Source organism: Corylus avellana, chromosome 3, assembly GCF_965113065.1.
Source record: "Corylus avellana chromosome 3, dhCorAvel1.hap1.2, whole genome shotgun sequence".
Taxonomy (NCBI): Eukaryota; Viridiplantae; Streptophyta; class Magnoliopsida; order Fagales; family Betulaceae; genus Corylus; species Corylus avellana.
In genome coordinates, this window is record NC_142492.1 from 27,143,028 (window position 1) to 27,155,039 (window position 12,012).

A 12,012-nucleotide genomic window follows, 5' to 3' on the forward strand; every position below is an offset into this window, starting at 1 on the left:
TCTCTCTCCCTCCTTAAATGCATTCCTCTGCACTCTTCTCTCACCAACTCCATTGCCTTCTTTCTCTCAGAGGGTCTGTTTGAAATCAATAGCTTTTACATTGCATATTCAAGTTCATGGGAAAACATTCACTCGAAAAATTGCAGCTCTGAAGAAGAAATGCCTTGGCTTCTGAGGATTCTGCTCCCCTTCACTAAGGTCTGTTCCCATTTCCCATTTGTTCTTCTTTTTCCCATTTCCTTTGATGAATGTTTGTTTGGGTATTTTTCCTTTTATTAGTTTCTTCAATCTCTTATATCTGATACTAAAATCTTCAAATAACTGAATTAAAGTTTATCATAAATGTGTATTGGTGATGGTTTAGCAGAGAAAACTGTAATTTCTCTTTGTTTTTGTTTTCAAAAACCAAAATCAGTGCTTTTTTTTTTCTTTGTGAGAAAAAAAAATGTTTTGAAAATGCTAATCTGCAAAGCGTTCGGGAGAGTGTGGTCGGATCTCTGTCCTTTGCGCTGATACTTTTTGGTTGGATCAAAATAATCCTCCTTTTTCTTGAACTTTACCTGCAACTTTTCGTACGCTATTGTTTGATATCAAAGACAGAATCTAAATTATATTCTTACTGACAAATGGTAAAAAACTTTTTCTAATTTCTTTAGATTTGACCGTCGGTCCAAAAAGCTTACACAATCATTTTTTTCACTATTTTTTTTTATTATTCATTAATGAAACACTTTCTAATTATTTGCTTTTGTTCCACAATGATATCAAGCAAAAGATACTGAGCTTCAAGTCGTCTTTTTGCTCTTGGCTCCACATTGAGGTTCAACTAGACACTCTGATTCTCCGAAGAAAAAAAAAAAAAAAAAAAAAAATTTAAATGACTTAATTGGGCTTTTTTTAAAATAAGTATTGAGTAGGCTAGTTGTAATTCAAGTGCTTGGTAGAAATCAACTTGAAATAGAAGGGTTCCCAACAAGTTTTGTACTTCATTTACGTGGGACACTTAGGACCGTAACATGCCATCATGAACCGTAGTTGACATTGTTGGCACTAACCCAATAGGTTTTTTGTTTTTTTATTTTTTATTTTATTTTCATTTTACTCATTTATTAGTCTTCAATAACTTAACATATGCCTATATATATAGTAAGAAGACATTTTCATCAAGCCTATAGGTTGTCTCCTTCGAGATTTGCCACAAAATTGCAACTCATTCAATCTCGTTTCGTCTGGTCTTATACTCGGCATGATGACGACTTTGATATCAAATGATACATATTTTAAGTAGAATTCACTCTTGAAAAACCTGCTTGCAAGGGTCCATGTAGTTTGTAAAAAAAAAAACAGACATTATGGTTCATGTGGTCCGAGCATTTATTTTATCTGAAAGAAAAATTCAAATTATAGTCTTGATGGAACATCTCTCATGTTGTTGAGAATATATATTTTTTTAATAAAATAACATAATTACTGTAAGTATATAATGGTTCTTAATTGATGTAGGGCGTGGAGCACAGCTGTGGGATTGTCTGCTAAATCATGTTCTAAAAGTTAAGTGTTATTTTTCCAATCCAAAAGACAGACAAAGACAAGAAGGTGTTAAAAAATAAGAGCTAAGATGATGGGGATGAGGAGAAGGCTTGCTTGCTGCACCCGAGACAGAGAGATTAGCATCGACTTTGATGAGCAAGAGAGTAAGGCATCTCTCATTTTTTTCCTACTCACTTGGCCCCCTCTCTTCCTCACTGTTATAATTTCTTGGTAATATTAAAACAAGAAGAAATAGTTTGTTAGTGTTAACAAATATTAATTAAATTGAATCTTCCGTGATTTATGCTTCTTAGTCTCACGTGAGTCATAGCTGATAAACTAATTTAGCAGTCTTATCTTGACCATCCGGTGCTTTTAGTTGGATAACGAACCTACCACATGGGGTGACTGTTGGAAAAGAAATATAAATACAGGGGCTTTAGACTTTGTCAGATGGGTGGTGGTGCTGCTCAAATATAAAAGTTGAAATATCATTTCCCATTTCAATTTGTTTGTTCTTTTGAATAAAGAACGAAGATGGATTTGGTGAATTGAAGGGCTGAGTTTGAGGCTCATAAAAGTGGGGATTGGGAGATGTGTAAGAGAGCCCATCAATCCTTCTTAGCGTGACAGCCATGGCCCCATGACTGCCATGCATCTATGGTGCCTCTGTTCAATTTCTGAACAGAATATTAATGGTGGTGTACCATTACAATAGATTTCAAAAATTTTCCTGAAAATCATCTTCGAGTTAAAACACCAAAACATTCAACATAAAAGGCCTAGTCTCCCAAGCTACTTAAAATTTAATTTTAACATATTTTGAAATTTAGTATGACAACCAAAAGATTTTTCAATCTTATGTGTAAAACACCAGAAATTTTAAATTTGGTCTTTAAAAACCCATTTTATGTTTTTTTTTTTGACATGCCAATAACATTGGGTAAAAAATTAAGCGATAAAGACACAATTTTAAAATGTAAACCAAAATAGAAAAGTATGCAGTTTTGGAAATTGTGGATTTATAAGGTATCTAATCCTTCAAGGTCTTTTTATTTTTTTACCTGAGCCTAATTCTTTATGGTCTATTTTTTTTTAACAAGCAATCCTTTGTGATCTATTTTGTATGGAATAATACTACTCATTACATTTATTTATTACACTTATTTTATATTGATGGACATAATGTGCTTTAGGTGATTTTTTATGCTAATCATTTAAAAAAATTACTTAAAATTTGTCACATCAAACAATATAAAATGAATGTGATAAATAAATATGAAGAGTAGCATTACTCTTTTGAATGTGGCTATGTGCAACCCATTAGATGGGGTTATTCTATTCCATAATTTGACCATATTGACTAAAACAATAAATCATATGAGATGATGACACATCATTTAATAACTAAATTTTAATTTTTGAAATTTTTTTTGAAAACCTAGCTCTCCTGTAAATGTAATGTTCTGCTTCAACACAAATTCTAAGCCCTTTTTAACTCCATCCGCCACATGTGATTGTGATTGATTTTTCAAAGTGTATGGGACAGAGTCCGCAGAAATTGCGTAGCTCGCACAATTTATTTTGATTGACATTTGTGGGCCCTTATTCCCCACTAAATGAGACAATGAAGTAACAGGGTGGGGACACAAAGTCAGTGTTTAATTCAACTTTTTTTTTTTTTTTTTTCTTCTTGGAAAGTTAATTTAACTTATTATTTTATCAGCTCCACTGTGTGGATTCCCTCCTAAGGTTCATTCCTTTCCATTTAGTGTCGTTCCTATGTCTATGTGTTGCGACTTGTTGTCTTGTGCTTTTCTATATTTGTAATGGAAGTGCAACCACGTTCTAAAGATGAAGCTTCAAGACCTTTTTCTGTAGTTTCTTGGAAAGTTCCCTCTTGCTCTGGTCCAATCTGCATGGCCATGGAAGCATATGCTTTCTATTCACCTATTTATTCTAACTAAATTGTTATGTGCTTCTACCAAAATAGAGAGAAAAACTAAAAAAAGAAAGGAAACCAAAGTTTTTTTTTTTTTTTTTTGGCGAAAACATCCTTAATTTTGGAGCTATTAGCCAGGTCTCAAACTTTCGATCCACTCGACATGTATTAAAAAAAAAAAAAAAAAATTTGGTCCAAGTATTGGGATTATTAACACATAATCCAAGTGTTACTAGATGGAAGTCGATGGTTTTATAGTTCGATACCTTATTGTAAAAATGAGGAAAAGGAAAACTAACTTAGATATTATTGGAATTGAGATTATCACTCCATAATCGTTGTTGAACCAACAGCTAACATCTGAAATGATGTAATTATGAACTATGTGTCCTTATATATGTCATGTACTTTATTTTGAGTGATAACCTACGTCACATTCTGGTATGAACCTTGTTGGACTGTTGCAGCAATATCTGTAATGGTTTATAGACAGTATTTATTAAACAATTATATATTTTATCCTCTTTCTTGTTCAAAACATGAATTTTTATTAACAATTTTTTCCTCCAAATATGCAGATGTGCCTTGAGATAATGAGAGCATAAACATGTAAATAAAAGGCAGCATTGTGTTTTAAGATGTAAACGTCTTTTGAGGGCCTGTGACTATTAAATATGCTATGATGACTAAGAGAGAGCCAAAACAGTGAAAGAGGCAGACGATGAGAAAATTTAATCAATTTTGGAATAAATAGCCAGACCAGACGCAAATAATTTACTTTGTGATGCCAACCAATGCTTACTGATAGAATCTTCAGCAAAAAGTCTCTAGAAGAATTAAAATTTTTATATTCAAGTGTTTTTATTGCCATGTTTGTAGTTTAGCATTTTATTTTTTTGGAGTATGCCTTGTTTAGTTGCAAGCGCATCATTTATATGTTGAGAACCAATGAGCATTTGTATGTCCTGTTCCAAAGCTGACAACCGTGTTATATTAAATTTGTTCTTTATGTTTTTGGTCTTTATTGTTTGGTAAACTAAAACAACTTCTTCACCTTCCATATGAGCTCTGACACAATAAAAACTATAATGTAATCTTTCAGGAATAATGACATACAATGGCCTTGAGAGTTGCATTCTCAATAATCAATCTTATGAAAATGAAAGCAGAACAAGCAGAGGGGATGAATGTGTAACCGACTCCTTGGACGATGGTGGCTCGAGCTGCTCTTCCAGCAAAGATGCTTTTGGATCATTTTCTTCAAAGTGGTTGACAATGAAGAGGGATGAACAGAGTTATGATGAATGGGAGCTCTCAGAAAGCCCCCAACATTTTTATGTGAAAGAGAAACCTGCTTATGCCATTCAGTTTTCAGATGTGGAGGCAATGAAAGAAAAATTTGCAAAGCTGTTGTTAGGTGAAGATGTTACAGGAGGATGCAAGGGCCAAACCACTGCTTTAGCTTTGTCTAATGGCATCACAAATCTAGCAGGTATGAAAAAGTTCCGTTTGCTTAATAGAAATAATTAGTTGGATATGCTTTTTCCCTTACTATAGTTTCTGGATTTGCTTAAAGTATTTTTATATTTACAAGTGTGCGATACTTATACTGCATTACGTTTCTCTGTGTCATATGGAGGTGTCAAACTCGTGAGATTAGAATTCTAAATGTACTAGTCCCCAAGGAGTAGCTCAATCGGCTGGAGACTACGCCCTATGAAGTGGAAGTTACTAGTTCGAATCTCCTCTCCCCCCTCGTGTGGACATGTCAAAAAAAAAAAAAAAAAAAAATTCTAAATATACTAGGGTCGCTAATAGCATATTATTTTCAACATTTGCAAACAGTGTAATTAATCTTTGAGGTTCATATGTTTTCGAAGTGATTGTATTAAGTAAAAACAATATTCGAGTTTTTCCTAAATAAAGGATTGTGAGAATACAGTAACAAGCCTTTGATTGAACAGAAACTTATTATGCTAAATACATATAACCCTTCCTAATCAAACTCAGACTGTTCACAGCTGTTTTTATTTTTATTTTTTATTTTTTTATTTTTATATGTTGTCATCAATATTTCTTTATCTATTTACTTTTTCCTTCTTGTGGGTAGCATATAATGCAGGACCATTTTCCTTCTATCACTAACTTGGGGCCCTAGCTATTCCTTAGAAAACTTCTTCTGTTTTTATAATGTGACCTATGAGAATAATTACCTTTTCTCTTAACTATATAGAATAATATAATAATTGGATTTTCAGCGACGGTTTTTGGAGAGTTGTGGAAATTAGAACCACTTCCTGAAGAAAGTAAGAGCAAATGGCGAAAAGAAATGGACTGGTTACTCTCCCCAACCAACTATATGGTTGAGTTAGTTCCTGCGAAGCAAAATGGTGCAAATGGCCGGACCTTGGAGGTATTTTCTATTTCAATTGGACAGAAGAATAAAGCAGTACGGATTTTACTTATGGTGTGATTTGGATTCGACATTTATTTTGCAGATAATGACACCAAAAGCCCGTGCTGACATTCACATGAATTTGCCGGCACTCCAAAAATTGGACTCTATGCTTATTGTAGGTGATCTCTTCATTCCCATTATAATCTAGAGAAGTTTTTATGCATCAATGTATTAGTCAAATTAATCTTATTGGTTTTTCATGTTACAGGAGACGTTAGATTCAATGGTGAATACTGAGTTTTGGTATGCAGAAGGAGGTAGCCGGGCAGAAGGAAGGAATAATAGCGGCCGGCAAAGTAAGAGATGGTGGCTCCCATCACCTCAAGTACCAAATACGGGGCTCTCTGACACTGAAAGGAAGAAATTGCTTCATCAGGGAAGAGTGGTACACCAAGTATTCAAGGCTGCCAAATCAATCAATGAAACTGTTTTGCTTGAAATGCCTGTGCCGGCCATTATTAAAGATGCTCTTCCCAAGGTAATTAAACTCTCTCCCATTTAAAACATTCATAATTAATCTGCCTTTCTGATATCAAGCTATGATGAGAGAGCAGGGGAAACCCTCATCTTTGATCCTTGCCAAAAGTGGGTACACATGCAAAGCTATGCAAAGCTAAAGTAGACTGAAGCTTTTAGATTGAGCTAGCTAACCTTGACACATCAAAATGAAGTGGGACTTAGTGTGCATGCTTCTGACTTGAAAACTGTCTACATCATCTGATGATCATTGCATATGATTAAACTTACAGATGAAATTTCAAAATTGTAATCCTCATTGCAGTGTCGTAACTTATAACTACATTTGTATTTATGTACTTACAGTCTGGGAAGGCAAGCCTTGGTGAGGAACTCTACAAGTTGTTGTTTGCAGAATCAAGCTCATCTGACGAGATGCTCAATTCTCTTAATTTGAAATTTGAACATCGTGCTCTCGAGGTCATTAATAGGTTGGAAGCTGCTATATTTGCTTGGAAAGTGAAAGTTACAGAACATGTTAGTGGTAAATCCCCAGTTCGAACATCATGGTCCTTCATAAAGGATTCAATGTCTGAGATGGATAAGATGGAGTTATTGTTGGACCGGGCAGAAGCCTTTTTACATCACCTCAAGATCAGATATCCAAACCTTCCCCATACATTTCTTAATGTTACAAAAATTCAGTATGGCAAGGTGAGTCAACACGTATTCATGTCCATTCTGCCAATTTTCTCAAAACATCACTCTTCATCCCCATTTTTTTGGCTTTCTTTGTTCTTCCTTGAGATATTTTGGTTTCCGCCATACCAGATTGATTTCTCTGCTATCATATGTATTGGTTGTCATTATAATGGTACTCATATTTACATTGACTTTCACCTGGGTTATCTAGTTCATACTCTAGCAGTAGTGGACATCTACTTCTATCTACAAAAAAGAGGGCAAAGAACAAAAAGAAAAGTAGTTGCATTTTTTTTATTTTTTATATCCATGTTTACCCTAGAAAATTCTTTTGACATGGATAAACTGTCTTAATCAGAAGTGACCTATACAAATATATTTTTGTAGAGATTTGGCAATAATTTTCCTCATCAATTCTTGTAGGATGTTGGACATTCAATTCTGGAAGCATATTCCCGTGTTCTTGGAAACTTGGCCTATAGCATATTGTCTAGGATAAGAGATATTTTGGAAGAAGATGGTTTGAGCAATTCAAATTCACCGGTGGCAATGCCTTACTTCTCTGGTATAAATCATTGTGAAACTTCAGCTGTTGATATAGATGTAAGGCACTCGTTGATTGATCAGATGAACCAGGTGCATGGGCATTATTGTGACTCTAATTCAAGCAGTACTTGTGATTTGGAATCTTCATACAGTGATGCCAAAGCAAGTTCGGTGGCTACAACACCAAGTTGGAATAGACTATGGTGCATCGATAGAGAGGCTTGTGTAAGTGTGTCTCCTAAAAATTCACCTTGATAAAAAAAAAGAAAAAAAGCATGGTCTTCAATAGCTTCTTTTTGTAAAGATAATTTTGGTTTGCCTCTTAAAAACGTGTAGTTGAGATCATGGCAAACTTTGCTTGGAAATATATAGCAAAGTATTAACTACTTATATGGTGATGACAACCATAGTTCTTCAATGGACAACAATTCCTACCAAAATCTAAACTAAGCTAATATGATTTCAAATGCTTTTAAGGTGCGACATGTATCAAAGGACATATAACAAATTTATTGAAGACATTACTCTGAAGTACAAATATGTTTCTACTTCCACTACAAAGTTGTCAGTGTGAATCACCAATACTTGGAGAGCATTTCGAAACATGACTCAATGTATTTGTCCACAGCTCTAAAATAGATTTGCCTCCAATTCTTTTTAATGATTAGGATCCCAAAGAAAACCCAAAATCCAAATGCATAAGAGACAGCAAGAAATGCGTAGAAGAATAAAGGACTATCAATTATTCTAGTCTCTTCCCTTTCATACTCACGTTCAGGTTCAAGCTTGTTTGTGGTTGAACAATTTTTTGGCAGAGGGACTCCACAGAGATCTGAATTGTCATCATAGGATTGCGTCCCGAAAGTTGAGAACTGCCGCTCAAATGGGATTCTTCCTGAAAGATTGTTACTTGCAACACTAAATGTAGATAGAGAAGTGAGTCCAATCAATTCATAAGGGATTCCCCCACTCAACTTGTTGTGGGAAAGATCTAAGTTCTCCATGTTTTTCAAGTTTCGGAAAGAGTTTGGAATGGGGCCAGTTAAAAAATTATTCGACAAGTTCAAGGATCGAAGTTGTAACAATTCTCCCATTTCAGAAGGAATGCTCTCTATCAATTGGTTAGATGACATGTCAATTAAAGTCATCAACGAGAGTGGGATACCTTGGTAAGTATACACCTTATATTTTATTCGCAAGGACGTTTTAATTTCCAATTCAATGTCTCTGGCTCCTGAATTTACCAAAACATACAGTTGACTCTTTGCTGTGTAATAGTTTGAGTCAGTAGAGTTTGGAGCACTCTTCTTCCAAAATGTAATGTTATCAAGGCATGAGGGAATACCTCCTGAAATATGATTATTAGAGATATCGAAAACTTGCAAACTTTCCATTCCACACATTCTACGGAGTAGCTGACCTTCAAATCGATTTCCACTTAAAAGAACGGCCACCAAGCGAGGATGATCATACAACCACTTTGGAATATTACCAGACAAGTGATTATTTCGAATATCTAGGATTACCAAATTGGGACTGTTTGATATGGTGGGTGAGATCATTCCTTCAAATTGATTGCCGCTGAGTTGTAAGCTTTCCAGCTCTGTCATGTTTGAGTCCCTTGGGAGCATTTCTCCTTTCAATTTATTGTTTGATAGATTTAGATATACCAGTGCGGTACCATCTCTAGTCAAACCACGCGGTATTGTACCTGAGAGCTTGTTATTAGAAAGGTCTAATATCTCAAAAGGCAAATTACCAAAAGACGAAGGAATGATGCCCTCTAATGCATTTGAGGACATGTCAACATGATATAAGTCTGGAAGAAGATGTCCAATATTTTCAGGAAGAGAACCTGTGACATTATTTTCTGATATGTCGAAGGCTTTAAGTGATGAAGTATGATTAGCAAGGCAACCAAAAGAAAGAGAGCCATCAATTTGGTTACTTCTCAAGGATAAAACTTGGATACTCGTGTTGAATAGTAGCTCACAAGGTACGCTTCCCTCTATTAAGTTGTGAGACAAGTCTAGCCAGAGCAAGAAAACTTGGGTGGAGATGAAGCTTGGGACAACGTGACCATTCTTCTTGTTGAGGCTGCAATTCGCCAAGTTCAGATATCTTAACTGAAAGGTTGGAACCCATGAAGGAGACTCGGTTTCAATTTCTAAATCTTTGTTGCTTGAAAGATCTAGGAAAATGAGTCTTGAAGCATTGGCAAAAATAGAAAATGAGATTACCCCTTCTAATTGATTGCTAGAAACATATAAATACCTAATCTTGCTTTTTTGGGAGAATATTGATTGAGGTAAATTACCATGAAAGAGATTATCCGAAAGATCAAGGTATTCGAGACTTGAAGTATTGGTAAAAGTAGAAAATGATAAAACCCCATCTAGTTGATTGCTCGAAACATCAAAATGGGTAATCTTGCTTTGTTTGGAGAATATTGATGGAGGTAGATTGCCATGAAAGAGATTATCCGAAAGATCAAGGTATTCAAGTATTGGTAAAAGTAGAAAATGATAAAACCCCATCTAGTTGATTGCTCGAAACATCAAAATGAGTAATCTTGCTTTGTTTGGAGAACATTGATGGAGGTAGATTACCATGAAGGTGATTATTTGATATATAAATGTATTCAATATTTTCAATCATCCCAATACAAGAGGGAATGATGCCTTCCAATCTATTATCATCAAGACCCAGCACCAATAGACGTTTTGATCGCTTTAGTTGGCAAAAAGCTGCAACAAATTAAGTGAGTTCGAGAAATGAGTTCCTATGTGGGTACATATATGCTTAGAAGGCATAGAATTAAAATAGAAATAAAAATGGTAGGAGTGACTAGCGAGTAAATATTTCTCTAAAAGAAATTTAGTCTAACTAGTTTTAATTGCTTAAGTGTAAGAAACAAGCAAGAGTAATGGTAGTCTTCGCACTAGATTTTGACACTAACTTTACACGGGTTGATATGTGGCAGTGCCTAACACTTTTGTTATTAAATTGGCTAACATAGAAAACCATTTAAAACATGTTACATCGGTTGGTGTAAGGCTGGTGTAAAAATATATAGTGTAGAAGAGTAGAATTACTCTAAGAAGCAAATAATACAACACAAAAATAATGAATTTTTGCACTTTATTTTACATCTTTGCAGCATAGGTTAATGGAATTTTATGGCATGCAATTAAAAAATTTGAGAATTATGTGAACTTGTGTGTTTAATGTGAATATTGAGGAATAATAATAATAAGGAAATTCAGATAAACTATATATGTACCAAATAAACAAAAAAATTAAGTGTATGATAATTCGCAAGCTAGAATTTGAAAGCAAACGATATATCGATGTATTATTAGGCTTACCAGTTGGAACTCTAAAAGTAGGATTCTCTGCAAGATGTCATGTATGGTGTGAGAGTTACAATTATATATTGACCATCTATGATGTATAAAATTATAACATTTCACTTGGAATTTCAGAAATTAGTCAATATGAATTGAGGTGGAAGTCAGAGAGCAAATAAAATTAAATGAATTAATTAAGTAAGAGTTCTCACGTTGAAGCCCTCCTCCAATTTGCATGTTAATAAGTTGTAGTTGTTCCAGCTCATCAAATAAGGTGAACAAGGTTACATTTGGAAACCATGTACTACTTGATGCTGCCATGGTGTAGCCGTTCAAATACATTTCGCTAACTCCCCCATTTGTACTGACACATCCGATTCCATCCGCTTCACAACAGTCTCTTCCGTCCCAGCCAGCAAAGGCTAAACCATTTGTCGAGTTTCTCATCTCCAAGAGAGCTCTCGTCTGTTCTTTGCTGCATCCATCACCACAAGCCAAAGGCGAAAAAGCGATAGCAGTAACCCACAGCAAAAATACATTTTCAGCAAAACGATTCTTCATTTTCGAAAGGTTGTACATATATACGTGCATCTTTATCATCATACTCATGCCTTTATATATATATATATATATATAATGTGCTCAAACGAGGCCCGGAAGTCTTGAATAATCCACGCGTTTTCAGGAGAGTGATCGTTCTGTCTGTATTGGAAATAGCTTGGAAATTAGAGGCATGCTTAATTTAAAAGCAGTGGAAATTCAATGGAAGATGCTCAAACGAGGCCCGGAAGTCTTGAATAATCTACGCGTCTTCAGGAGAGTGATCGATCTGTCTGTATTGGAAATAGCTTGGAAATTAGAGGCATGCTTTAAAAGCAATGGAAATTCAAAGGAAGATGAAGGAATAAGATGTCTAATCAATATGTGTTTTCTCCAAACCAAGAAGCACGCCAAGCTTTGCACAAAAGCAGTTCACACTTGAGTTGTGGAAAATGGGAGAAGAGGAGACCCACTGCCTAGCTAGCCAG

At 34.9% G+C, this 12,012-nt stretch overlaps 2 protein-coding genes across 3 annotated transcripts; one reads left to right on the top strand and one right to left on the bottom strand.

Annotated features, from left to right (window-relative positions):
- On the top strand, positions 1–7,889 carry LOC132176205 (rop guanine nucleotide exchange factor 14). Its single transcript, XM_059588342.2, has 8 exons — positions 1–198; positions 1,504–1,694; positions 4,575–4,964; positions 5,731–5,885; positions 5,971–6,045; positions 6,139–6,408; positions 6,753–7,100; positions 7,512–7,889. The coding sequence occupies exons 2-8, from the start codon at positions 1,619–1,621 to the stop codon at positions 7,887–7,889; spliced, it is 1,692 nt and encodes a 563-aa protein (XP_059444325.2). The 5' UTR covers positions 1–198; positions 1,504–1,618.
- A 320-nt stretch (positions 7,890–8,209) lies between these two features.
- On the bottom strand, positions 8,210–11,545 carry LOC132174068 (receptor-like protein 14). Of its 2 annotated transcripts, none has more exons than XM_088514991.1 (3): positions 11,197–11,545; positions 10,154–10,381; positions 8,210–9,999 (listed from the first exon to the last, which is right to left on the bottom strand). In XM_088514991.1, exons 1-3 carry the CDS (start codon positions 11,543–11,545, stop codon positions 8,210–8,212), a joined length of 2,367 nt encoding a protein of 788 aa, XP_088371117.1. The 2 variants fall into 2 exon arrangements, with proteins under 2 accessions (XP_088371117.1, XP_088371118.1); XM_088514992.1 differs by having other exon boundaries at positions 8,210–9,913; positions 10,191–10,381; positions 11,197–11,221.
- Positions 11,546–12,012: the final 467 nt, after the last annotated feature.

Coding starts and splice junctions, on each gene's coding strand:
- LOC132176205 (XM_059588342.2), top strand. CDS start 1,619: ATGATGGGGATGAGGAGAAGGCTTGCTTGCTGCACCCGAGACAGAGAG. Junction 5,886..5,970: donor CAAATGGCCGGACCTTGGAG/GTATTTTCTATT, acceptor TTTATTTTGCAG/ATAATGACACCAAAAGCCCG. Junction 7,101..7,511: donor CAAAAATTCAGTATGGCAAG/GTGAGTCAACAC, acceptor CAATTCTTGTAG/GATGTTGGACATTCAATTCT.
- LOC132174068 (XM_088514991.1), bottom strand. CDS start 11,545: ATGAAGAATCGTTTTGCTGAAAATGTATTTTTGCTGTGGGTTACTGCT. Junction 10,382..11,196: donor AATTGGAGGAGGGCTTCAAC/GTGAGAACTCTT, acceptor AATTTGTTGCAG/CTTTTTGCCAACTAAAGCGA. Junction 10,000..10,153: donor AGATGGGGTTTTATCATTTT/CTACTTTTACCA, acceptor CTACTTTTACCA/ATACTTCAAGTCTCGAATAC.